This window comes from Leishmania panamensis, assembly GCF_000755165.1.
Source record: "Leishmania panamensis strain MHOM/PA/94/PSC-1 chromosome 34 sequence".
In the NCBI taxonomy this organism is placed as follows: Eukaryota; Euglenozoa; class Kinetoplastea; order Trypanosomatida; family Trypanosomatidae; genus Leishmania; species Leishmania panamensis.
The window spans coordinates 1413144-1438782 of record NC_025881.1 but is presented as its reverse complement, the minus strand read 5'-3'; the positions used below and the strand labels follow the sequence as shown (position 1 = coordinate 1438782).

The 25639-nt window shown below is 53.0% G+C and overlaps 8 protein-coding genes and 1 pseudogene across 8 annotated transcripts, besides 1 other annotated feature; 4 read left to right on the top strand and 5 right to left on the bottom strand.

Annotated features, from left to right (window-relative positions):
• Positions 1–795: 795 nt before the first annotated feature.
• Positions 796–8073, bottom strand: LPMP_343830 (U5 snRNA-associated splicing factor; the record flags this gene model as incomplete). The annotated part of the gene is made up of 1 exon (XM_010704503.1): positions 796–8073. One exon carries the CDS (start codon positions 8071–8073, stop codon positions 796–798), a length of 7278 nt encoding a protein of 2425 aa, XP_010702805.1.
• Positions 8074–9552: 1479 nt separating this feature from the next.
• LPMP_343820 (hypothetical protein) lies at positions 9553–11367 on the bottom strand (the record flags this gene model as incomplete). Its single annotated transcript, XM_010704502.1, has 1 exon — positions 9553–11367. One exon carries the CDS (start codon positions 11365–11367, stop codon positions 9553–9555), a length of 1815 nt encoding a protein of 604 aa, XP_010702804.1.
• A 996-nt stretch (positions 11368–12363) lies between these two features.
• LPMP_343810 (hypothetical protein) lies at positions 12364–13134 on the bottom strand (the record flags this gene model as incomplete). Its single annotated transcript, XM_010704501.1, has 1 exon — positions 12364–13134. The coding sequence occupies one exon, from the start codon at positions 13132–13134 to the stop codon at positions 12364–12366; it is 771 nt and encodes a 256-aa protein (XP_010702803.1).
• Positions 13135–14150: 1016 nt separating this feature from the next.
• On the bottom strand, positions 14151–15581 carry LPMP_343800 (hypothetical protein; the record flags this gene model as incomplete). Its single annotated transcript, XM_010704500.1, has 1 exon — positions 14151–15581. The coding sequence occupies one exon, from the start codon at positions 15579–15581 to the stop codon at positions 14151–14153; it is 1431 nt and encodes a 476-aa protein (XP_010702802.1).
• A 915-nt stretch (positions 15582–16496) lies between these two features.
• LPMP_343790 (hypothetical protein) lies at positions 16497–18908 on the bottom strand (the record flags this gene model as incomplete). The annotated part of the gene is made up of 1 exon (XM_010704499.1): positions 16497–18908. One exon carries the CDS (start codon positions 18906–18908, stop codon positions 16497–16499), a length of 2412 nt encoding a protein of 803 aa, XP_010702801.1.
• A 183-nt stretch (positions 18909–19091) lies between these two features.
• Positions 19092–19625: a repeat region.
• Positions 19626–20366: 741 nt separating this feature from the next.
• LPMP_343780 lies at positions 20367–20754 on the top strand (annotated as a pseudogene).
• An 837-nt stretch (positions 20755–21591) lies between these two features.
• Positions 21592–22668, top strand: LPMP_343770 (hypothetical protein; the record flags this gene model as incomplete). Its single annotated transcript, XM_010704498.1, has 1 exon — positions 21592–22668. One exon carries the CDS (start codon positions 21592–21594, stop codon positions 22666–22668), a length of 1077 nt encoding a protein of 358 aa, XP_010702800.1.
• Positions 22669–23152: 484 nt separating this feature from the next.
• LPMP_343760 (calmodulin-like protein) lies at positions 23153–23572 on the top strand (the record flags this gene model as incomplete). Its single annotated transcript, XM_010704497.1, has 1 exon — positions 23153–23572. The coding sequence occupies one exon, from the start codon at positions 23153–23155 to the stop codon at positions 23570–23572; it is 420 nt and encodes a 139-aa protein (XP_010702799.1).
• Positions 23573–24059: 487 nt separating this feature from the next.
• Positions 24060–25394, top strand: LPMP_343750 (hypothetical protein; the record flags this gene model as incomplete). The annotated part of the gene is made up of 1 exon (XM_010704496.1): positions 24060–25394. One exon carries the CDS (start codon positions 24060–24062, stop codon positions 25392–25394), a length of 1335 nt encoding a protein of 444 aa, XP_010702798.1.
• Positions 25395–25639: the final 245 nt, after the last annotated feature.

Sequence of the window (25639 nt, the reverse complement as noted above, 5' to 3'; positions counted from 1 at the left end):
CACTATGCCGCTTCTAAAAAATGGCTCCATCAATAGCAGCGCAAGGCCCACATACACACGCGCGCACAACAGCAATGAAGCAGAAGTGCAGCAGCAAGGGAAAAGACGGAAGAGGACAGCAAGGCGTGAGGAAGTGTGAAAATGCGGGAAAGGAAGAGAGGTGATCTTGAAGAGAAAGATCCACAGCACCGGAGTGAAGCAGAAAGAGAATACACGAAGAAAAGACGGAGCCACCGCACCAGAACAGAGCAGAGGAACGTGTCGTATGTCTTCCATCGGTAAACACTCTGGCACACTCAGTATTCAAAGATACACTTAACCACATGACACAGACTCTCCTCATGGCGGGAGAGAGGGGAGTGGCGCGGACATGCACACATCACGTCTGCAGAGCGCACCTCTTTTCATTCAGCGAAACTTGCGTCCAGTGAGTTTTGACGCTCATCCTTCATTCCATTCATTTTCTTTGCGCGTACTGTGACTTCGCCATATATCCTCGCATTGCACTCTCCTAGGTTATGTTAGCATATAAGTTGAGATAGACCAGGAGGTGATGCCAGCACGAGAGAGGACGCTCGTGTGGGTAGCCCAGTAGTGTGCCATATGACCAAAGCACACCGGCACACGCGGAGCAACAACACGTCAACTTCTCCTCATCCTCTCTCTTCCTTCCTCCAGACTATCGAGATGCCGTCTCTCGCTCAGGGGATTATGGGGGCACGACGCAGTCTCAGAAACAGGACGGAAGCCCCACAGCCACGTGTCTGGGCTTAGCAGACCCTCCGCCACGCCGGCCTAGCTGCCGAACACATCGTTTGGGTCTGCCTCATCCATCACCTCGGCGTCGTCACCCATGCGAGTAAAGTTAAGGAAGTGGTCCGGGCGGTGGAGTGCGTCGAAGAAGTGCAACGGCAAGTCGACGACGACATCGTACTCGGTGTTCTCGCGCCACAGTGCCCCCTTGAAGTAGTAGTTCCAGACCCGCTCTACCGGCACCAGGAAAAAGCTTCGCACCTCTGAGGAAAGGGTGCCACGGCACGGAGAGGAGAACACCGGGTCGGTTGCCTCCGGAGTCTTCTTGAGCAGTCGCTCGTACTCGACCTGCGCCCATGCAATGCCGTCTGCGGTGGTGCTGTAGCACCGCACTATTACCCCCTCCTCCGACATCTCCAGAACGGCAGTCAGAAACCCTTGCGGCACCATCCCCTCGTTCGCGATCAGCGCACGCGCCTGGAGCGCGAGGTCGTGCGAGGTCAGCTGCGCCTCACTCTCGCCAATCCTCATGAGTCCCAAAAAAGACAGGTTCGCCTCCCGCAGTGGCGCCGCGTCATATGGAATGCGGGGCGGTGTGCGGGCCTCGACAGCCGTCCCAAACTGTGGCGGGATCATGACACATAGCACCTCCTTGATGTTTGGCGAGTCTGGCAGAGCATGGCCAAACATGTACGCACAGCACTGCACCTTGACGTCGCAGCACGCCAGCAACTTCTGAACCGCATCCTCGGAGAAGATGAGCTGGTCGCTTGCCCCAGTGGCGCCAGCGGCGTCGAAGGTGATGGTGGTGTTCTCGTCAAGAAAGGCAGCATCGGCCAAGGAGCGGGGGCGCCAGTTGTTGTTAAACGCCGTCGCTCCGAAATCAAAGGCGGCCTTCACCTTGCGCTTCACGACGTCGCCGCTGCTCGTGACAACGCTGACCGTCTGTGCCTCTACAAGCTTTGTGCGCCGCATGGCCTCAATTTCCTTTATCTCCTCCTGCTGAATCTCCAAGTTGGTCATTCGCTTGCCCAGCAGAATCCCCTCCTTCTCCTTTTCTGTAAAATCCTTCGGGCTTACGTTCATGCGGCGCGCGGCGTCAGCGATGATCATCTCCTGTAGCCGAATGGACACCTGCTCCCATTCCTGGCGGGTCGCGTACGTGGGCCAGAAGTGAGCCGCGCTTACCTCGACGTGCAGATCAGGCACGAGAATCTGCCGGGTGCGCTGCAGGTTGATGTGGTATCCACGCAAGACCAGATTCAGTAGGTTGAAGCACGTGATCGGCTGGAACTGCAGACTCTGCTGCCAGTCGTCGTAGATGCAGAACTCCCATCCCTTGCTTTCCATCGCCGCAATGCGCAGCTCAACGAGGCGACTGTGACGCAGCACCATCGGCAGCGGAAGGTTCAAGTCACTTTGGCCAATGATTATGTTCGGGTAGTCTAGTACCAACATGTTATGCAGCGTCTGGCGGAAACGTGAGCGGGTGACGATGATCTTGCCCGGACGCTCGCTAGGCGGGCAGCTACGCAGCCACGACGCGATCTCTTCCGCTGCCTTCTCGCGCGCCAGCTTTGAGCGACGCTTCTGCCCGGCAAAGACGCTCCGGTGCACTACACTCATCTTCAAAGAACCAGAGACGGGCTCAAAGACCAGAACAGCACCATTCTCGGACTTGAACTTCTTGCCGCCGTCCGGGGTCGGCTGCTCGCTCGTCACGTACGTGGCGCTGTCGTCCACGATCCACGTGCGCATCCCACTGGAGAACAGCTCAGCAATGTTTGTGTCGGACAGGCTCGCCTCGGTCGGGGCAGAGCTGAACAGTCCTAGGTCACGCTTCATGCGGTCGCGCAGCGTGTTGAGGGTTATATTGTTCTTCATAATCACGGGCATCAGCTTACTCATGAACAACTTCATGCCAGGGATCCAGTAGCCAAACGCGCTGTGGCAGTTGTACGCCAGGTCGATCGCAACGACGATGCCAGCAGGAAACGGATACATGCGCGCCGTTGAGTACTCGTAGAACTTCTTCCTCGCGTACTCGGCGATGTTGTGGCTATCGTAGTTTCCCCATCGCAGCTGCACATCGATCCAGAACTTCGAGGTTGTGTTCTGTTGATACACATCGCCGACCTCGTCGGCGAGACTGGTCGGCTTCGACGGCACCGACCAGCGTGCCGCGCTCACCAAGATGACATCGGCAGCGGAGCTCGTAAAGGTGTAGGATTTTTGTGGGTGCTGCTGTTGCAACGTTATGGAGGCCGCGCCGAGGTCGATGAGGCTGTCCTTCAGCTTGCTTGCTACATCGTTCACGACGGCGCCGTGCGACTTCTCCCAGAGAGAGCCGCTGAAGATCTTGATGAGGGACTTTTTGATAGTCTCCAGCTTACCACACATGAAGACACCTGTCGTCTCCACCTTCGACTCGAAGCCGGCCTGGATGTCGGAGCGGTTGATCGTAGGACTCCACCACAGTGCAAACCGCTGGTTCGGCACCTTGCTCAAACCAGCACGCTGCTGCTTCGCCAGTTTTGTATCCTTCTTTGTGTTTTCGAAGCCGCCAGATCGGTCAAACTCAATGCCCTCCCATGATGGGAAGCCCGTCCCCTTGAAAAGACTGTGCTCCAAAATCGCCTCAACCCCACCGAGGGCGTTGTTCATGTCAGCGCGGTAGCGCTCCATCACGCCGCCGCAGATGTTGCCGTCGTGCTCCATGTGAAACCACCAGTTCTTCAGGTACTTGCCAGCCAGGTATCGCTGGAACTCCATGCGGACTCGGAAGCCGGTGTCAAAGTGGAAGAGCGGTGCGTGTCGTGAGAAGCGCACGCGGATGCGCGGGATGCCCTTGTCGATGATGTCCTCGATGTCGTCTAGCGACACGCGACCACCACGCGCCTTGGCCTCCCGCTCGCGGGTGCGGAACTCCAGCCATGCTTTCTCGCTCTCCTTTATCTCTGCTTCCCATGGCGTGTAGTACTGCAGCACGTTGGGGATAGGGATACCCTCCTCGTTGGTAAGACCGGCGTAGAAGAACTGGACGCCGGTGCTGGTTGTCCTTGAATATATAGTATCCTTCGCAGGAATGAGAGAGTGTCCAACGGAGAGCATGCCGAGGCCGCCGAGGTCAGAGGGGGCGTAGAACATTGCCGGTGGAAATCGCGACTTGGCGCGCGAATTCAGCGCCATCATCACGCGTGCCTGCATGCGGTGCTCCGCGCGCGCCAGGATTGCCTGCAACTCCTCCGTCCCGAGAATCGCCTCGCGATAGTACGGCACAATCTCCGTAATCAGCGCGTTCCACTTTGCCGCAATGCTGTGAAAGGTGGAACTGCCGACCATCATTACAGTGCGGCGCGCCTTGTTGCGGATCATGTTGATGTGCTCCTTCGTCACCTGCAGGAAGGCTCGGCAGGATATGTCCTTGGTGGTGTTATTGCGCAGACTCCACATAGACTCGTTCTCGAGGATTTCCGCCTCGGTCCGCACCACCGGCAGCAGTCGCACAGAGAAGCCTGCCATTTCAAAGAGCAGGTTGGGGTTGTCCTTAGAGTAGACGCTGACGAAGCTGTTTGCGTCATTGATGGTCGCCATCGACGGTGGCAGGCGGCCGCGAAACTCCCACAGCACCGCGCGTGCCAGGTTTACGTCGGACAGGAAAAGACGCATCCGTGCGTCGCGTGGCCACTCCTTCGCGTTCTTGAATCCGTAGACTGATGCGTTGATGGCATGCATCTCCGGATCCGACTTAGTCTCCTCCAGGTAGCGACGACGCACCTCATCCGCCTCCGTCTTGGTGTAGCGTATCACAATGTAGACCTCGTTCTTGTACCTGCAGTACGCGCGAATCGGGTGCGACGTGGCGAGGTAGGGATCGCGGAAGAAAGACATGAATGGGTTTGGCTTCACCGCCGTGCCGGCTATCTCCTTGCTTCGTTGTGTGCCGAGCAGCAGCACATCCATCACGAGCCCCCAGTACTGCGCCAGGAATGGCGAAAACATGAAGCCGCGGATCAGTCCCTTGTAGTGATGGTAACTCATGTCCTTGAATTCCACCACTACATCGTGCCGACTCACAACGTAGTCGACAAGAGACTTGTCCATGATCAGCTCCAGCATCGGACGGAAGAAGGTCCAGTCCACGTTATCATAGAAGGCATCCTCCAAGTTGCTGTGCAACAGCACCACAGACTCGTCGTGCGACACGTCCCAGAGGTCAGGGATGTTATTAATACCCTCACACCACTTATACAGCAGCTGCGGCAGCGGCTCCACATCGGACGGCTTCACCCAGTTTGGGAAGAGGCGCTGCACATTCATGGTCTTGTACCAGAGGTACTGGTCGAGGAAGGAGTCAATCATCTTCTCCTGTGGCACGACAGTGTAGAGCGGGTATAGGTGTGAAAAGTTGTCCATGTACTCTACCTCGACGTTCTTGAAGCGGCGTTGGTGAGCCAGGGCGTCTACAATCCTGGATAGGGCCTCGTGGGGCGCGTTGAAGGACTCCTCGATGCGAGCCTGCTCCTCACGCTGGTTCGCCGTAAGCCGGTTCGCGATGTTGTGCTGGTCACGCAGTCTATTGAGGGAAAGCTGCAGTAACGACAGCTCTGCTGTCTTGGACGGGTCTGGGAAGGGGATCTTCTTGAAGCCGCGGTCATTTAGCCAGTTCGCCATCATGCGGTAAATCTCTGTCGCCTCATCGGGCGACAGAATCGTGGCGGCGTCCTCGCCAGTCATGTACCGACGCTGGCGGCGCTGCTCATCCATGAGCTTCAGCCGCGTCAAGCGCCCTAGGTTTTTCATGAAGGCCTGCTTGTCTACCGTATCCCCCTCCGCAATGCGACGTCGTTGCAGCTGCGTAGTGCGGATGTACTCCTCCGAGCGCAGCTTCACGTACTTGCCAACGAGGTCCGCCAGTGGCCTCGCAAGCCCAGGCACGCTCCACGGTATGCCGGCGCGCCAGTGCCGGAAAGCCTCGTTCATGTGCTGGTCCATCGTCACAATGACCGAACCCTTGACGCTGTCCGGCAGCATCTCGCGCAGCTCACGGCGGAACGCTTCCTTGATGTTCACGTCCTTGTCTGGCTCGACCCGCTGACGCGTGATTTTCTTGCCGGTAGTCTTCCCCTTCTGCACACGGCCGTGCAGCACGCGATCGGTCAGGTTGCTCAGGTAACGCTGCAGTAGCGGCGTCATGCCACGCATAAAGAATACCCACACGCGCCACGCGGGACCCCAGAAACCGTTTCCAGGCCCACTGGGCACGCCGCCAACGTTGAATTTGCTATACAGCATGTGCTTGAGGTCACGACTCCGCTTGATCTGCCGTAACGCCCGCAGCTTGTAGCGGTACACGCCAGTCAGCACGCCAACGTGGGAGAAGAGGTACTGGGTAGCGTCCGCCAACTGCAGCGCATCCGTCGACCCTAGCCGATACATCACATGCATGTCAATGAGCCGCTTCATGAAGCCCAGTAACTCGCGGATCATGTGAAACGCGGGGCCAAGGCGGCTCTTCTTGATCTCCTTCGTCGTCAGCGTGCGGGTCGGCTTCGCTTCGAAGTTGTAGTCAATGTGCACATATGGCAGGCACTTCATGTTGATGAGCTGAGCAAGCATGTTGTGACCCTGCCGCATCACCTGCAGCGCCGCTTCTAGCCACTCCATGCGTGTCTTGGAAAAGTACCGCATCTCTGCCATCTTCTGCAGACGATGCTTCTCCTGTATGGCGCTCATGTCCGCCGCTGCCGCTGATGCGGCGGCGGCACTGCCCCGTTGGCGCACGGTGTGCTGCAGAGACCGCTTCACATGGTGCTTGAGCAGCTGGGTGTAACTGCGCAGAATTTTGTCGCGGTCGTCCGTCGTGAGCAGGTCTGGTGGATCCTGGTACCACTTGTCGCACAGCGGCACATCGATGCGCCGCTTCATGCCTCCCTCAAAGGAATTGTAAGGCGCCGGAGCGAAGAGCAGCGACAGGCCTGTCTTCGTGTTGGGCTGCTCCAGCGGGAGCGCAGCCAGAAACGGCTCAAAGTCGTCCGGCAGCTCCAACGGTACGTCCACGGCACCTTCAGCATGCTGGACGCCCGCGCGATCCCAGGTAGAGGAGCACAACACAGCCTGCGCGCGCGGCACATCGGTGTAATTCCTCTCCACCGCTTTGATTGCATTCAGCGAGGGGTGGAACGTGAAGCACGGCAGCTCGGGGTCATCGTTTTCGACGCGCACCGTTGCCGGGTAGTGATACGGTCCCAGCTCGACTCCGTCTACCACCGAGCCATACAGGAACGGAAAGGCAATCTGCCGCTCCGTCAGCATCGTAAAGCGCGGCTTGCGTGGGTTGTCGCGGTGGATGATGCGGCGCAGGTCGTTGAACTCCGTCCAGTCGTCGTCCTCGTCCTGCTTCACACGAATGGCAGGTGGGGCCTCGAACTTTGGGCCGCGGGGGATGGACAAGTGCATCGCTTTGGCAGAGTAGAAGGACTTGAGATCCCAGAGGTAAAAGTAGCTGCGGTCATCGAGCGTCGGCAGAATGGGCGACGCGTTACGGTACAGCGCCTCTATCACATCAATGGTGAAGTAGTACCCATTCGGCCGCCGAGGGCCACGGATCTGGTTGGGAGCCACCAGGCGTGGGAAAGGGTCGTAAAACCAGCCCGCAATGCCAGCGTTGTCCTCCTCATCGAGATCATCGCGCACCGGCGGTGGCGGCACGCGGTCCATTAGGTAGTCGGCGAAGTCCAGTGGCGGCTCGTTTTCGTCTCCTTTGTGCACCGCGCGCCTGAAGCCACCACCCTCTTGTAGGAGCTCTACCTTGTTGGCGCGCATCTTTGTCCACATAGAGCCCCACCGCGACAGATAGAGCGGCTCCGCCACCGTGGGGGTGTCATCCACGATCGTGAGAACGCCGCCGACGTGGTATACTACGGTCACGTAGCGCGCCTCTTCCCAAGGCATTGGCATGTTTTCCAGGAGTTTGAACAAAGCCAGTGGCATGTAGGGCAGCATGCCCACGCATAGCTTGCGCTCTGACTTGAAGCGCTTTCCGCCGAGGTCACCGTTGTCCTTTACCACCTTGCGGATGAACTCTGGAGGCATCAAGTCTTTCTCCCCCACTGCCGCCCGGTACGCAGAGCGAAACCCGTACCGCTCTGTGTTCATGCGCTGCCATGTAAGGATCTGCCGCTTCCTTGACTCCTTCTGCTCTTCCTTCTCCATCTCCGCGAGCAGGGCGGAGTTGACATCGGCAAAATCATCCTCGTCCTCAAAGCCAGGAGGGCCGCTGACGGCCTCGGCAAACCCAGGAGGAGCCGCTGCGCTCATCCTTTCCGGCACTGCTCTGCTTTCCTCCTCTTCACAGCACACGAGCGCCAAAGAAGTGCTGGTAAGAAGTAGTCAGGGAGAGCAACTAACAACAGTGAAACACGCAGTGAGAGAGGGTATCGCACACTGTTGGGTGCAGCGTGCCGCACCACACTTCCGCTCCCCTCAACACAACACACCGATTACGTTCCTGGAGAGAGCTGCCAAGACCTTTTTTTTCGCGCGTCTCACTTCTCCGCCTGCCCTCTCGTCGAAACCAGTGGCTTCGTCAAGAGAACCAAGAGTGAAGCGCCCTTCGTACGCCTTTTCCGGCTGGATAACGTCCCCTTTCACTGTTATTCTGTGGGAGTGGAGACCGATATACAGAAAACAGTTCAGTAAGCAGCCAAGAGCTGTCAGGTCGTGAGCAGCGACAGAGGGAAGAGTGCGTGCGATCGCACGCGAGAAAGGAGAGGGAAAAAAGAAATTGCGAGTGGTTTGACGTTGAAGGGGGAAAGGCACACAGACAGAGAGAGAGAGAGAGAGTGAGAAGGCGCTAGGGCAATCCGGAAGTCGCTATTACGGTTGTACTTCAGTCGGAGGGGCAGCGCACAAGCTCGAAAGGAAGAGAAACGCAGTTTCCCTTCCAGGGTTGTCCTTCACCCTTTTCGCTGTCAATACGATGGCCTTCTCTTGGCATGGTCAAGTTAACCGACTTATCTACGTCTCGTCTCGGGAATACCTGTGCACAACCAGGTAAAAGAAAGTTCACACATATCATTAACGCACAACAATCGCCGTTTGTTTCAACCTTCAGTGAACAACGTTACGCTGCTATGTCTGTGGCGAGAAAGCTAGAGCGATCTTCCCACCTTTGTTCTCGGTTTTACACAATGCCGCACCAGCAATACATGCACTCCCGTGCTCTGCAAATGCTCGAGAGTGGGGTGGTTTTTCTTTCTGCTTGAACTTTTTCTCCCAATCCTTCCCCATCGATTGGCGCACCGAGAGACACAAACATGCGCATGCGTACATGCGTGGAACGCGCGTGCTCTCTCTCTCTCTCCAACCTACGAGCGAGGGAAAGTGCAAAAAACAGATGCCTGTATCGTTGCGACTACCGCTCTCCTCCTCTAACACCCCCCCCTCCCCTCCCCACCGCGACCCGCAGCATTGTCAGCACGAAATCGGCGAAAAAAAGAAAAAAGAAAACACATGCACGCCAAATTCGATTCCATAGCAGCAAACTGAGGAAAAACAGAGTGGAGCAGCGGGAAACGAGGTGCACAGGTACACACATGATGTGAGCAGAGAGATCACGGCATGCAGACCTCCGCTTCCCTATCCGACTACCTTTGCTGTTTGCCTTGTCGCCCAGTCAGAGCCTGTGCCCCGCTAAGAGGAAAAGAGGTACCACGGAGCAGGCGGCGAGCCACGAGAGAGGACAGGAAGAACAGCACTGTCATGGATATGCACAGAGAAGTCTCACAGGAAACGCACTCAAATTTCTGGGATTGCCTTGAACACATAGGAGCTCGGCTTGCTCTTCTCGATCTGCACAGCAGCGTTGATGACGTCGGGCCACCGCACCTCACGTTGGGTGCGACGCTGCATGAATCGCAGTGGCTGAAATCCAGCAAAGTTGCCGCTGCGACTATAGTGACTCTCGTAAAACCACTTCACGGGGCGGGACTGAATACGGCGCTGCTTGCGATAGTCAGCGTCGGGTGTGTCCGGTACGTGCTCCTGGTACTGCTCCAGGGAGGGTGTGTTTTCGACGCCCCACTCCATGTGAGGGGCCCAAAAGCGGAAGTCCGCCCACTCCTCCTTCCAGTACCACGCCCGCATCTCAGACATTTTTGCAGACCGCAGCGAGCCGTCGGGTTGACGGATGACAAAGCGACGCCGCTTCTCGTTTGTCGGATCCAGCTCCAGCTTTTTCAGTGGCTCGTGACCGACATTCACACCAATTTCGGCAAACATCCAGTTGTGCTCGGACTTGTTTGCGTGGTCGCGGTGCGGTCCTGCCCATACGGGCATCTGACTGTACTGCTGCACCGGCTCGCCAGTCTTACCAATCATCTCAGGGAACATACGCCGATACACATCGTAATTGTCGCCCCAGTAATCCTCGTAGTCCTGTTCTGTCTGCAGGAAGCGATACGGATCGTCCATCTCCCACACATTCGCGTAGCTCGCCTCACGGCGGTTGACGAGGTCTCGAAAGAGGAACTTGTCGCTGTAAAATGTGATCTTCTGCTCCGCAAAACGCAGCTTTCCGTAGAAGAGACCCTGCTTGCGGGCCCGCACATCCCGAATCCACTCAAGGGCAAAGAGACGCTTTGGTAAGGTCCAGTCTGGCTCTACGCAAGCGTCGTAGCATGCCTTGAAGTGGTGCCAGACGAGAATCTTCCGGACAAGCGTGAAGTCCAGACCGTACATCTTCGCCAACCGCTCCGGTGGCCAACGCTCTGGTGCCTTGCTCCACAGCGCAAACAGCTCCGGCCCTAGCTCATCGCGCACCTTGTAGTCCTCATTGATTTCGTATCGAAGTCTCTTTGACATGTCAAAGAACTCAGGCGTACCCAGAGATGTCTGGAACCCGATGCGTCGCTCCAGCTGCTCCTTGTTCTGCACGGAGTTCTGGGTGAGCGCCTCGAGCCACATCAGGTCTACGTGGGTCATCACAGCGAGAAGAGGACGAATTTTGCGGTCAAAGTGCTCCCGCAGCCGCTGTAGCCCCTCCTCATCTAGCGACTTGAACCACTCGTTCAAGAACTGGATGTAGTCGCTGAACGTGCAAGGGTAGCCGGCGTCACGGTCGCCAAATTCAAGGGTGCGCCAGCGCTCCTTAACGATCTGCTTCAGCAGAACCTCGTCGTCCATGAGCCCCTCCTTCGACTTGTCCCATGTGGCGGGGTGCTTGCGCCCACGATAAATAGCAATCTTCTCCGCATTTGTTCGTCCAGGTAGCTTCATTAGCTCCACCGAAAGCACATTTTGCAGATACCACGCACCGAAAGGGTTCGCCCACCAGGGTATATCATACCGACGGTCTTTGAGGGACTGCGGCATGTCCATGAACGGCTGCAGTGCCTCGTCCATGTCTTGCGACCTGGAGCGGTTAAGCCACAAGTCCCACTGAGGCGCGTCAAAAGACTTCATCTGGCTCAAGTCCTTTGTCCACACTTTCGGGTCACGCCACTCCACCGGTTTCGGAGGTTCTGTCAAGACATGGTGCTTCCACGACTTGCGCTCACGGGGCCCGCGCTTGTTGAAGGGGTAGCGCCGCGCTAATGCGGTACGCCGCAGCATTAGACCTTGCTTACAGGAAGCCAAAGGTGAGTCTCTATGTTTGAGGTGGAGAAGATAAAACTGGTGAATCAGTGAAAACTGATAGAGCTCTATCAAAGGACCGAACTTTCTCCGCCCTCACTTGGCAAGCACTATACTGCCTTCCCACCACCACCACCACTTCCAGCTCCCTCTGAAGTAGTTGTGGAGGAAGGCGCTGGGGTAGAATGTTGGTGTGTCTGGTCGCTGCGACCTTGCGTCCTGCCACGTACAATATATCGACGGGCACCTGACGCTCTCCCTCCTCTTTCTTTCCTTCTGTGTGCACTATCCTCCACGTCTCGCGTCCGACACCTCATGGAGTGCCCGCAATAGGAGAAGCAGGAACGGAGAGGGAGAGGGAGAGGGAGGCGTAAAGCATAGAGTAAAAAAAAAATGAAGGGTGGGGAAGTACTGTTGCAGTGCACGCGTACAAGCGGATGCATATATGCATCATCAAAAAGAGTCAAGTACGCCCGGTTCACATAGATGAAGAAGGCGAAGACAGCAAGGAGGTCAAGCAGAAAGAGAGAAACGGAGAAGAGAATTGGAGAGTATGCATCGATAGTGAGCTACCTGCAGCCTCACGCCTCGTGCGAGATTGAAAGAACGGCTGCATGAACGACTAACCAGAGAAATGAGGGGAAGGGAGGACAAGTCAGCACGCACTGAATTGCCAGAGAGACGCAGAAACGCCGCGCAATATTATTTCGCACTTTGGCATTCACACACACATGCATACCCATTGACCTCGTTGCGAGTGGAGAAGAGGCCATCAGCTCATCCCTATTGTTTTTTTTTCTGGAGGGGGAAACTGCGGCACGCACATTTGTCCGCATAGCTCAGTGCCTATTGTTGAATACTTCGATCTCTACGAAACCAAGTATTGCGGGGTCACCCCGCAGGAAAGGAAAAAAACATACGCCGCCGCCTGCCTTCTCCTGTATCACACACTTTGTGTCTGTGTTTCTATTATCATTATTTGGAGCATTGCTGCAGCCACAATTTCACCCCAACATTGATATCGGAGAAGCTAAGAAGAAGGAACAGCACGCCTACAATCAGCACAGGATAGAGCAGACGCTGCTGGTAGGACAACGACGGGATCTCCAGGTAGCCCAAGAAGACACTGTACAGGTATGTGGTAGTTCCAATGCCGACAACCGCGTTGCTCACCCATGACACGTTCATGACAGGGGCCAGAAAGTACGCGATCACCTCTGTCCAAATGAAGAACGTGAAGTAGCCGTTGCAGTGCACGTCAAAGGCGTAGCGCCAGTCCAGGTCAGGGCGCAGGTAGTCCACAACGGAGTCGACGCCGAGGACTGAGGTGGCCCCAGTCAGAACTCCGCCCTGCGTGGATCTCGAAGATGGGGAAAGATACATCACTGCGACCGCACGCCATACACACGCCATGCCTAATCCGCTCAGCACGTACCATGCGATGGCGGAAAACAGAATGCCCACCAGCGATCTGCTCATACCTAGCAGTAGCCACTGCGCAACCGAGACGACGACGATGAACACGAGCTGCAGCATGAGAAACGCAGGGTCATCACGGTAGTAGTGGCCCTTCGTCATCTTCCGGGCCCGACTCATTTTGCTCACCAGGGAGGGTTTGAGGCACAAGGAGTACATCTGAGACAGAGCCGAGTCCATCTCCATCTGTTCCATTTGCACGGCACGCCGCAGAAACGGGGGCAGGCGCGATGTCCATCGCGACATCACAAACGTGCACTGCGAGAGCATTGGATGACTTCTAAGTATTGAGCGGGAAAAAAAACGTCAACAGCGAACAAAAGGAACGCAGCTGCGTCCGTCAGTCTTCCACCAGTACTATAGTGGTCCACGTGAGAAGCAGATATGAGAAGCAAACGCAGTAAAAGAAAAGGGAAAAACACACATTTAAGCCACGTGCAACCGCCACTGTCGATCACTTTGAGCAAGGCTCGGCTGTAAAAAAAAAAAAGGAAAGGATAACGAGCTCGGTATGCTCTCTCTCTCTCTATCAGCCTCCCATTATGCAAAAGGACTCGACAGGAAAAGAGACGCAGGCACACGACACTCTAAACGCTTTCCTTAGCGCTCCATAACAAAAAAAAAAAACAGAAGGGCGGAAAGAAAGGCGACGGTAGGAAGACAGGAGGGAGAAGAGAGCGGGAAACGTTTCTCTCCTAGCGCAGGGAGCTATATGCAGCTTCAAGAGACTGTACAGATGGGCATTAGCAGAGGCGAAGGTTCAAAGAATACGCACAATAAGCGAGAGGGCGTCCGCAGTCAAATGGTCAAAAAGGGAGTCGTACGAACAATCAGTCCGAGCAGAGGGTACTGCCAAGCAACGATCCTTAGGCATGGTAACGGCCATTACATGCTATACAGAAGGAAGAGGTGCTGATTGAAGTGCGCATGAGTACCAAAGCTAAACACCACTTGCTTGCGAACGTTGCGGGCAAGGCTCTCTCTGATTCTTTTCTTCAAGGGTGACACGTATACTCCCTACGTAAAGAACGGGGACAGCACAGGAACAAACAGGTGACATGGAAAGAACCTAATTTACATGTACAATCATCCATCTATCGCAGCGAGCTGCAACAGCGTTACCTTTTGTCCGACTCCAAATGAGCGTCCACCTTCCCATGACCGCTGTCACGTTTTTCATCTTTTTGCACAGCGAAGCAATCTCGCACTCCTGCTCCGCAGCTCGACAGTCGTTGCATTACATTCAGTTTCAGCTCAAGCGAAGAGACAACACGGCGCACGTGCCGCTACTCAATCCACGCAGTGTCAGAGCCGATCGTGGAATTGAAGGTCTTTTTTAGGAAGGTGCTGGCGTGATAGTACTTACCTGCTTCCGGCGTGCCTGACGACAGCGCCACCTCGGAAAATCGCACATAGCGGCCCCAATTGGAGTTACCGTAGCGGCGGCCAGCAGGAGCAGCGTCCCCCAGCTCACAGTAGCTGCCTGGGCCTGGCACTGCACTGGTTTGATGAAGCGGCAAACGTGAAGATGTGCCAAACGTGGTATTTGCCATAGACGTTGGCTTTGGCCAGTCGTACCGCACATCGTACGCCCGGTGCGGCAGCGGAGGCGGAGCGCTCGAAGGTTGGATCTTTCCATATATAAATGGGCGCATCCGTCGCTGACTCGGGGCCCTGCCATTGTCGGGGTCTCCAGAAAAGATGAGCGGCTCTGATCGCGGATGCTGCGACCACACCGGATCGAATCGGGGTACTGTTGATCCAAATGGCATGGGCTCGCCAAAATCGTGATGCCGGCGTGAGCGCCGTGGGTCGTACGTTCCCGGACCTGGCGACTGCGCCACCATCGATGCTGGAAAACGGTCGTACCCTGAGACAAAAGCGGCAGAGTTGCCTTTGGTGCTCGGGTGGAAACGGCGCGGCGCAATCTCACCGGTATACGCACCAGGTCCCGGCAGATCGCCCTCCTTCCCGTGGGCAAACCGAGAGGAGGAGGAGCCAAAGGCGGAGAACTGCTCGCGCGGAATTGTTGCGCCTCGCTCTGACGCCATCCATGGCTGGTAAGTGCCGGGCCCAGGAGAATCGCTAAATCCGTTGCCGCCACACAGAGATCGCTTGGTTTTCGTTACAAACATTGAGGACGGCTTCGCCGCGCCAAGCGATCGCAGCACTAATGATGGATTGTAGCTTCCTGGGCCCGGGCCCGTTGGCGGCCTCAGCGGTTCCCGACTACTGTATTTAGCAAACCCGGCCGCTTTGGGAAGCCTGCGGTCTGCAGCAACGTAGTTGGGGTTGTAGCTCCCAGGGCCGACGCTCTCGGTGTACTGGCTATCGAGTGCATTCCCGTGTGGTCCAGAAAACATGTGTGATCGTGGATTTTTGCGCGTGCTCCGATAACTCGCGACATCGTAGGAGCCAGGCCCAGGGATATCGCTGCAGGCTGCTGCAACAAAGCGAGCGGATTCCGACACAAAGGGCTGTGACCCCACCCCGAAAGCCTGGCCACTCTGTGCCGCAGGTACGTTATATGCACCAGGCCCAGGAAGCTCGCGGTCGGCAGACAGGAGAGGCTGCCGAACACTGGTGCTGTTGAAAGGTGCACAACTAGAGTTGATAGTGGCCCGCTTATCTAGATCATAAGCTCCCGGTCCGACAGACGGACCTGTTGTCTCCCTCACGTTATTCCCCTTGGCGCGCAGCAGGGGAAGTTCCTCCATTATGGAGAGGGATACTGGGGTGTGTGGATACCTAACTCGAAGCAATACCAGATCAGCGAAGATAATATTGCCCTTGGTGGCCTACTCCGCAAGCCAACAGTTAGGGGAGCAAGCTCTAAGTAGGACGACTAAGAGAACAATTTTAAAGGCCGCCGCAGCATATGCTTTGGAAAAAGTAGCGCGATAGCTTTCGAAATTCAGGACAGTTAGCCCCGTTTTCTCTTCCTCGCTCACGAGAAACGGCACTACAAACCGAAATTTGATCGACACTATTGATTGCGAAGAATGGGCTGAATGTGCGAAGATGAAAGAAATAAAAAGAGTAGAAAAGTAAACAGCAGCATTCAGAAGCTGGACGAAATAGTGATCAATGAATAATGGCTTGTTCACTGTCTTGTGAGGAAGACATAGGTTGGGAAAAGCGATACTAAAAAAGTGATCCGCGAAGTACCACAAGGAGAGGAAAGCAAGAGCAGCTTCATCAGAAACAGAAAGTATCGTTTCAGCAAGATTTCTCTGGTTCGCAATGTGCGCCGAGCTGCTAAAGCTGTAGAATTGCCACTCATAACGTCGTTTTTGTTCGCGCACGGATATCACATTGCCTAGCCCTCTCTAGTGCAGCAAGTCAAACTGCTCACCTCTGTCTACATGCTTAGCATATCACCTTCGGTTTTCTTTTCTTGCATGTCACTCCCTCTTGAGTCGAGAACGGAGAAAAAGTTAGTTCATAGCTCCGCTCGCAAGTTCAATTGATGAATGGCGCATTTGCGCAAGTTACTGTAGCTCATTTTTGAAAGACAAAACGAGACGTTCGTTGAACCCGGGAAAAAGTCTGACACTTTTCTCAAAAGCAGAATACGGGCTTTTGGCTGCGTGTTTAGCGTCCCAAAGAAGACTTATGGATAGCAACATACCTCAAACTAGCAAGCTAATGAGAATGTATAGTAAAAAAAGGCCAACCAGCGCAGCCCATGTTCGGTAGGATGCAATCCAGCGCATCGACAGAGGGGTGAAAGGACGAGAGGCACAATCTGGACAAAAAAAGGAACCGGTTCCGTTCTGAATAAAAAATATGTGGCTATCTTCCGGAACAACTTGACCACAGATAACGCACTGCTGCACCGCAGTGCCTGTCTCACTACAAGTGACTAGCCGCTCGCCATTCGCCCGACAAGGAAGCCCTCTACAGCAGCTGCCATAGAGAGTTTCACAAATAGCACATTCCCATATCGCTGGCTCACGCGCGTGGTGCGTGCAGGCGTAATTCTTCGAGTAAGTAAGCCATAGGTTGTGCCCACGGTCGCACTGAGGAATTGTACTCGAGTAGTATTTTTCTAAACTCCTTGCAATGATGGCATCCAATAATCTGGAGAGGCCAAGCAACGCAGGTATTTCGTTGCGCAGACTCGTTTGCAAGGTTGCGTCACGATTTCCAGGTATGTGTCCGTTGCGAATAGGGAGCACCAGGCCTTTTGCAAATACTTTCTGATGTCCTTTGCCACCTCTAAAAAAACGCGACTTCTCACTCTCGGTGAGCGGACGAACAACTGCCATAGCAGGCGTCGGCACATACTTTGGGTTCTTAATCGTGGCCTTCGCAGAGGAGCGCCATATATCCAAAAACTGTACTATTCCCGGAAAGATGCACCCCATCAAACTCAGTGTCTCTTTCAAATCCCTCTGCATCACCTCCGTCACGTCGTCAGTGATTAATTTTTCCAGAGAGACATATGCTCGAGCAGCAAGGCTGCAAGTCGTGGTACCATGTAGATTCGGTAGCTGTATGTTACCATCACTGCCTACCCAATTGAGAACAAAATGACGGGCTAGCGTCTCCGCAACTGCATGCGATGACGGCGGCGATGCGTTGATCTCTGCAAGAAGAGTGATCACAGGGTCCTGACTCATCAATAGAAAACATTTTTTTAGTACAGTTGCACCAGACTCCGCCATTGAATACACAAAGGAGCTTTTCACGATCATGTTCAACACATCCACCATAAGAAAACCAAAGGACTCAAAATGCTGTGCGACGTATTGCGAAGGGGTCACCTTCTGTTGCTTCTCAAAGGGGTTCATGAGCACCGCCCATAGCTCAAGACAATACGTAAAGTGAGCATTTTTGCAGTATGGCTCTAGTTCCAAAGACAAAAAGCACTCGCGTAGCACTGTCAGAGAATTCCTGTAAAGCGTTTTACGAATGTTCTCGATATCAGTCTGTGCTTTGCATGAAGAGCTCACTGCGTAATCATGTGGGGTGATTGCTGCGCAGTCCATAAACGGGGAACTACTGCTTTCTTCCGACATTGCGTAGATCATGCGAGTGTAGAGTGGCACCACAAAAAGAATCTGCGCGAGAGCTTCGGGATTTTTGCACGAAAGTCTGTCAGTTTCGCTAATGGGTTGCAGCAGCTCTCTATGTGCCAGTAGCTCCGGCGCCAGAATCAAAACTGACGCCGTAGCATCGTTGGTCGTCCAACTAATGTCTGCAATGTTCGTATTGCTACTAAGATGACGGGGAAGAGCTGCTGAAACGTATATCTGAATGTATGATTGCAATAGCTGCGCGTAAAAGGGCATATCAGTTGGGATTGTCTTGTAAAACGCAGAACTCAATCGATCTTTTGCTCCCCATAGCCAGGTAACGACATTCGCATTTTTTCGCCACGCAAGGAAATCAGTGCTGTTCCGTTGCACTCTCTTCATTCCGAACAGCAGAAGACGGAACAAAAAGTACCCCATGGGCAAGCATGGCAGTGACGTCATTATTTGCTGCTGGCTAGACTCTCTTCTCGTGACTATCGGCGGGTCCCAAAATGGTACAAGCAAGATGGGATGACAGCGAGAGCGAGGCAGTGTGTGCAAATTCGAGTCAGCGGGCTCGCCCATTAGTTTTAAAAACTGTGGGTGCAAGGCTAAGAGAGGCAGGTCCAGCAAGTAGTACGCAGTAGACCGTGCTGCAGGTGAGTTTTTCCACATCTTCTTTAGACGAGCGCCAAATGTTGTCGATGGTATCGAAAGTGCCTCCAATGTGGATATAAAAGCGGAGCTTGGATGAATCAATCCTAGCAGCGTCACTGCTAAGCTCTTGGTCGGCGCGATATTTGCATAATCCATCCAGCACATTTCATCTTCCGCTGGGTACTTTTCGTAATAAGGGCCAAAAAGCAAATCGCAGAAACTGATAAAGCCATTTCCACCAAAGAATCTTCCAAAGAATGACTTTGTTTCGGTAGTGAGGGGTTGCAACGGGTAATTTACCCTGTCGAAGTACTCCAAAAACCCTCTGATTTGCTCCTCAGCAGCAACATCTCTAAAATCCATCATACTTGCATAATTCAGAACTCAGCCGTATCATTTGCAAGATTTTTGTTGTGCACTTAACATAAAATTGGCGGGCGAGAAGTGAAACGGAAGGTGAGATGATGGAGTGTCATAAACATGATTTCCGTTGCGCCAACGGCTTGTCACAGGAAAATGAACCCAACTATTGCATGGTGAAGAAAAAAAATGGTAGGGAACACTCCCCCATGATATCTAAGGTCCAGCATCCCCACTCTGTGTGAAGAGGTCAAGCAGGCCTTACCCCTGCCAATGTGCTGAACCGCTTCTGGTGGTGACAGTCAATCTCCTACGATATGGGGAGGCCAGAGCAATGTACCGCTGTTGATGTCGGCGGCCAGGTCCTGGATGGGGTGGCGTCGAAACGACATGCGACAGTGAACACAGTTGTGCTGCCCATATGATATGTAAAGCGCCATTGTAACTCAAGCGGAACTCATCGCACTTTCTGCCAACTGGTGTGGGGAATCTGTGCCGCTTCGAGTAATACCTAATGTGGCGACCGATATAATGGGAATGGGTTGCTATGCAGGTGAAGGGCGGTATTTGGAGAATCAACGGTGTTTGGGATGACTAAGTCTGTGCACTGTTGTAGCGTTGGTGTACCGCTGCTTCGCACCACGCAATGAGCCAGTGACAGACTGGGCGGAATGTAATTAAATTCCTGTCATTTGGATGAATGAACATGTTGAGATAAAAAAAAATGCGTTTTTTTTTTTTTGTCAGCTTGCGTACAGGCAAGTGTCTGTAGCTTGGCTTCGCAGCATATTATCCCAATAATTTAACATGGTAGAAATGTCTCATTTAAAGAGATTTATCGTGTGCTGAGGCTGTGACGCTCTAAGAGAAGCGGGATCCATGATGTTTCACACCCTGTAATGTACGCTTTTACTTACAAGTCCAGCAATGCGCTCACTCCCGTGTAGAGTTATTCCACCCAATGCCACGGCACTGGACACGCCATCTCTGGCGGGGGGGATGCACTCCTGGCTGCTCTTCGCCCCCCCCCCTGAGCGACATGCACCATCACCACCGAAAGCAGGAGTGGCATTTTTTGCATGACCACATTCAAAGCAAAAAGAGTGACTGTATGTGATGCTGCACGTATGAGAAAGAGCCTGAGAAAAGCTGCATACCTGCTTTTCACAGGCACATATTATCCTTCCGTGCGCCAGAACCTCATGAAATGGAAGCGGAGTCACTGCAACATTTATGCAGGCCTGTATCTCTTTTCGCCAAAGATCTACACTTTACTCAAGCCTCCATTGTTTGCTACTCGAAAAGCAAATTTTGCACAATGCAGTTTATTTAGTCACCATTGCCATGACGGAGGGCGAAACTTCTGTTCAGCATGGCCAGCACCTTCGCTCTTCTGCTGGGCTTGATGTTTTTTCTCTTGCAAAGCAGTCGTTTTCTTTGTGACTACCCCCCTGTCGCCTGTGTATGCTGGGCGCATGTATTTGCTCAACGGAGTTTCATCACTGCGCATTCGCTACCAAGCACGGAATCTTTTCTCCCGAAAAGATGGAGAAAAATATTTTCACGCTGGCATGTGATTTTGTGATGGACTACGTGGTCATAGTTCCTTTTTAACCTCTTGACTCTCTGAAAGTCACTGTAGATGCCATCTGCCCTGGGTAAACGACAGGTGAGGTTGTTGTGATCGCCCTATCCGACTTCTCAAGCTGCCAAAGATATGTGGATCTGCATGGCCATAATTTCGTCGCTGCAAAAATGCTCAACGAGGGGGTCATCAAAAACTACCAAGGCTTTTACATCATTGGTGGACGAGCGCCGGAGTGCGATTTACCTAAATCAGGAAATTGCATAGTATGTTGGGCGCTTCGTTCTCAAGAGTTTTCCAGTCGCTGCCACTTGTCGCGGCGGCCAGAACCTGACCGCCGCAGTCGTGACTAAGTAGAACACTGGAATGTACTGCCCCACAGTGTCGCCGAGCCTGGGAATTGCTGGAGGCGAGTTCAAAGAGCTTCTTCCTACTGAGGCGGTCACAAACGAAAATATGATCACCTCTCCAGTGTGACCTGGCTACCAGGTGGCTCTTAACAGATTTTGCGAAATGCTGGGAATCAATATTAGCATGCGAAGCATGTATACTAAGAGACAAGAGCGCACATCTTTCTATGAATTGTGTTCTTCAAAGAACAACAGAAGTGGTCGAGTCTTTATGCATTGTTGACCTCTCTTTTCGCTACCACTTCACGACACCTTTTGTTTATAGTTGTTCTTTCTATCCTGCCTCTGCTTTGTAGGGAATTCTGCAGTTTCACTATCAATACGTATAGAGCGCAAGTGAAGAGAACATGAGTAGAAGCCTGTGTGTAAGCCTATGCCCGCACTCTAAAATAGTTGCGTACAAAGTGATGGGTCAAGAAACCCTTTTGAGAATTATGCAATCACAGGCGCCGTTGCGCTATACAACAATAGGCAACCCTGCTCTCAATAGCTAAGATTGGCTCTAATATATGTGATGTCATATCATGACAATCGTTCTAGACTTCTCCCTCCCATTTTCTTTTTGTGTCACTTTGCTCCTCTTTCGTCATAATTTCTGTTGGTAGATCCTCGGGTTCTCTCCCTTTTCAAGGTCGACTATTCGACAAGACACCACCTTCTGATTTGCGGTGTTTTACCAGGCGAAGTAACCGTCATGTCCGTTAGAAGGAGCTTGGCGTTTCAGCCCGATATCTTAGAATGGCTGACCCAGCAGAAGCACCTTGTGCGCGCTCTTCAAAAGGAGCGCTATAAGATGGAAAAGGGCTTTGTTGCATACACAAAAGATTTTATCGAACTTGTTCGCTCAACAAGAGCCTCGAAAAAGACGAATGGGGCGCAGACCCCAGAGCAGGCAAAGTCAGACAGCACATCCCGCGCATTAGATCAGTTTTACGAATCAGAGGAGCTCATAAAGCGGATGAAATGGAAGCGCGTCACCTGGGATGACGATGCGGATTATACTAGCTTTTCAAAGCGAATCCTGGACAACGACTCCATGTTCAAGCGCACAGCAGCGTTTTCTTTCCTGTCTATTCATGTCGTGAAGGACTCTTGCAGCACCGATCTCGTAAACATCCCGCTTGCGGAGAAAATAATCACGGCTGGTACTCTCACTAACTGGCTACTCCACGAACGCGAGCCAAAAGTTGTGGACGTGTACCCTGTTCGCGAAGCATCGGAGCGCCGCAGCGCTTTTCACGTGGACTGGACCTCGGGTGCTGTCAAGATTTTAGATACGGCTTCGGCGCAAGAAATTTTGACATTCTTGTCAACCGTTGCGCCTCGTTTGCAAGCCGTACAGCTGATCATGGAAGACCAACAAACTCGGCAGACGGCCAGCATTGAGAACATGCGCGTTCGAGTGGGGGCCACACTGAAATTCAACTCATTCGAGACAAGCTTTTGGGATGACCCAAAACGGAAAACTAGCCCTGAGTTTGTTAACCCTGATGACTTGGAGCAGTTCCTCTCAGGGATGTTAAAATCTGCATTACTGTACCGGTGGTTTTTGAAGGGGCAAGAAATCAGAGTCATACCACCAGGTCGGCCTTACTACATCGACATGGAGAAGAAAGAAATTCAGATTCCTGCCAACTTTGCCGAGTACAATTGGCTGAAGGCACACACGCATTTTGAGGCAGTCGAAAGAGTGGTTGACAGTTTTCGTCGTTTTTGGTGGTTTTGGTTTTGTTTTGGGATGATTCTTGTTGGCGACGTGGAGTTGGTATAGTGGATCAGCTGTTGAGCACTGCCTTTTTCTCGTCTGGTGTTTTCCCTGGCTGTAGTGGAAGTGAGCATGTTGTTTCTTCTGATTTAATGGTACTGAGAACTTGTCTTTACATTCCCAACAAAAGCAGTGTAAAAGTACTTCTACCGAGCGAAGCAGGGCGAAAAGAGAACATATGCGCTCATGTAGGTGTGCTCAACTACCCAAGCAGATTGAGGGAGGCGCGATAATTGCCGTGCTTGTTGCGTTTTGAGCGTGTTGTTCTCCGTTATGCAGCCATGTTATAGGCGGTGATATGTTGATGCATAGCTCTGATTCTCTTATGTGGACGGCACTCACAGCTTCGTATCTTTTTCTTCCCTCTCGCTTGCGTACTACTTTACATACAAGCGACTACGGTGCATTCCTTGACTTGAGTTTTGCTTAAGGGTATTCTTTTAAGCAGGTTTCTCGTAGCTACTCGTTGGCAATGTCGCGTTCAACGCTGATGAAAGAGGCATTTGAGCTCCTGCAGCGCGATGGCAAAATTCCAAAGGCTTCTGTTCCAACAGCACTGAGGGCTGCAGGACTCAATCCAAGTGAGGAAAAGATCAAAGAAATCATGGTGACAGCAACAGATGTGGATATGACTGGATACGAGGCTCTTGTGGAAAAAAATGATGACAAGACGGATACGTCAGAGGCAGTGAAGGAGGCTTTTCGTGTCTTTGACAAAGACTTGGACGGTACTGTCTCGGTGGCCGAGTTCCGGCATATCATGACCACTATGGGAGAGAAGTACAACGATGAGGAGTTTCGTGATTTAGTTCAGGGGTTTGAGAATAACGGTGTTATCCACTACGAACAGTTTGTAGACAAGATGCTTGCGCCGTTCACAGAACATGGGAGTGCAGATGATACTCACTAATCACCGGCTCAGTACCGCAGGATTCACCATACAGATATGTCTCTCTCAGCTTTTGTTTCTGTTGATGTTTACTAGCTGTTCCATCAAATCCCCAATAGTAAATAAACGCTACATGATGCTAGAGGCGGATTAGGTGTGGAGGAGTTTTTACAAGGAAACATATATGCAGCTACACAGCGCGCCAATATGTGAGTGCGTCGCACTGCTCAACTCGAAGCGTACGTTAGCGAGCCAGAAGAGTCGTTCGACGGAATTCCCGGCGCAACAATGAACCTATTTTCCGGTGATGTACTTTCGTTTATTCGGTTCGATACTCTCATCTCCACATTTTTTTTCTGGCTACTTCTATTTCTTCAGCTCTTCTGCTCAAGGTCCAACAGTTTTGTATACTCCTCTTAGTTGGCAGTTAGTTCTTCGCATATTTTGTTTCTTGGTTCTTTTGCTGACACACCGTCTCTTTTCTGAAATTCGCGCTGTTTCGTGGAGAATGGTCAAGATCAAGGCAATCAGCCGCTCCGAGCTGGAGTGGACAAAGGATCGCGCGACAGAGGTGCCGAAGGCCAATCGAAATTACGATCCGAAGTTTAATCCAATGGCAAAACAGGTAGAGTTCACTCGCGCGGTGGTTGCTGCCAAAATGGACCGCATGTTCGCGAAGCCTTTTGTGGCTGCGCTCCCGGGTCATCAGGATACGATTCAGTCTATTGCTACTGACATTACAAGTCTATCCACTGTGGCCACGGGCTCTGTTGACGGTGGACTAATAGTGTGGGATATGATGACGCGGAGGCAGCGTGCGGTCATCGATGCACATCGACACTCTGTCGACGGTGTAACTATCTCACCAGACGGTGTCGCTTGCTTTAGTGCTTCACGTGACAAAACTGTAAAGATGTGGGATTTGGACTTTGACCCTGATGAAGCGCGTATTGAGCCAGTGACAGAGTTTCTGGGTGAGTTTCCCTTTTCCTCTATCGATCACCATTTCCACAAATCATGGTTCGCCACGTCGTCAGACGTGGTGAACATCTGGGATGTCAACCGCACACAGCCGCTCCAGCGATTTTCTTGGGGTGACGACACAGTGTCTTCCTGCCGATTTAACAAGATTGAAACGAATCTAGTTGCATGCTGCATGGCGGATCGCGGCGTCTTCCTTTACGATATTCGCAGTCAGTCCGCCCACAGCAAGATTGTGATGGAGATGTGCTCAACATCATTATCATGGAACCCAATGGACCCGAACACGTTTGTGACGGGAAGTGACGATCGAAACTGCTACTTGTTTGACATTCGCGTGCCCGGACGTCCACGTAACGTCTTTCAGGGTCACATCCGTCCTGTCACATCTGTCGACTTTTCTCCCACTGGCACCATGTTTGCTGCCGGATCACAAGATGCCTCATTGCGCATTTGGGACTTGCACCAGACAACCAAGTCCGACTCGATGGAGATGTTTCACACGAAGCGGATGGCTGGCGTGTACGTAGTGAAGTGGTCTCCCGACAACACCTACATTTACAGCGGGAGCGAAGATGCGGTGCTTCGTGTGTGGAAGTCCGACGCTAGCAAGCCTATTCGCCCACTACGCGGCCCAGAGCAGCACAAGTTCAATTATATGCGCTCTTTGAAGAATAGGTACTCTAACTTTGTCGAGGTGAAGCGAATTAACAACCAGCGCAACGCACCCAAGGCGATTCTGCGAACTTCACGCCGTATCAAGAAGGCCGAGAAGCGCGAGGCAGTGAAGGAGATGTCACGCATTCATAGCAACAACGTGAAACCGCTGGCAAAACGCAAGACCTACGGCTACGTGGAGTAGTCAATCCATGAAGCCTGGCACCGGCACACATTACGCTGTCTTACGTGCTTGGCGGTTTGATCACTTTGGCAGTTGGCGGCCTGCGACGTCTCTCGTCGTCTGCGATTTCAGCTCACTCTTGTGATGGTATGTATGCATGGATGACCGAGCTTCTCTGTTGAACAACAACACTATTATTAATTGGGGTGGTCTTCTAATGAAGTACCACCTTCGTGATTTGCGCTTTTGCTTCTTCGATACACACC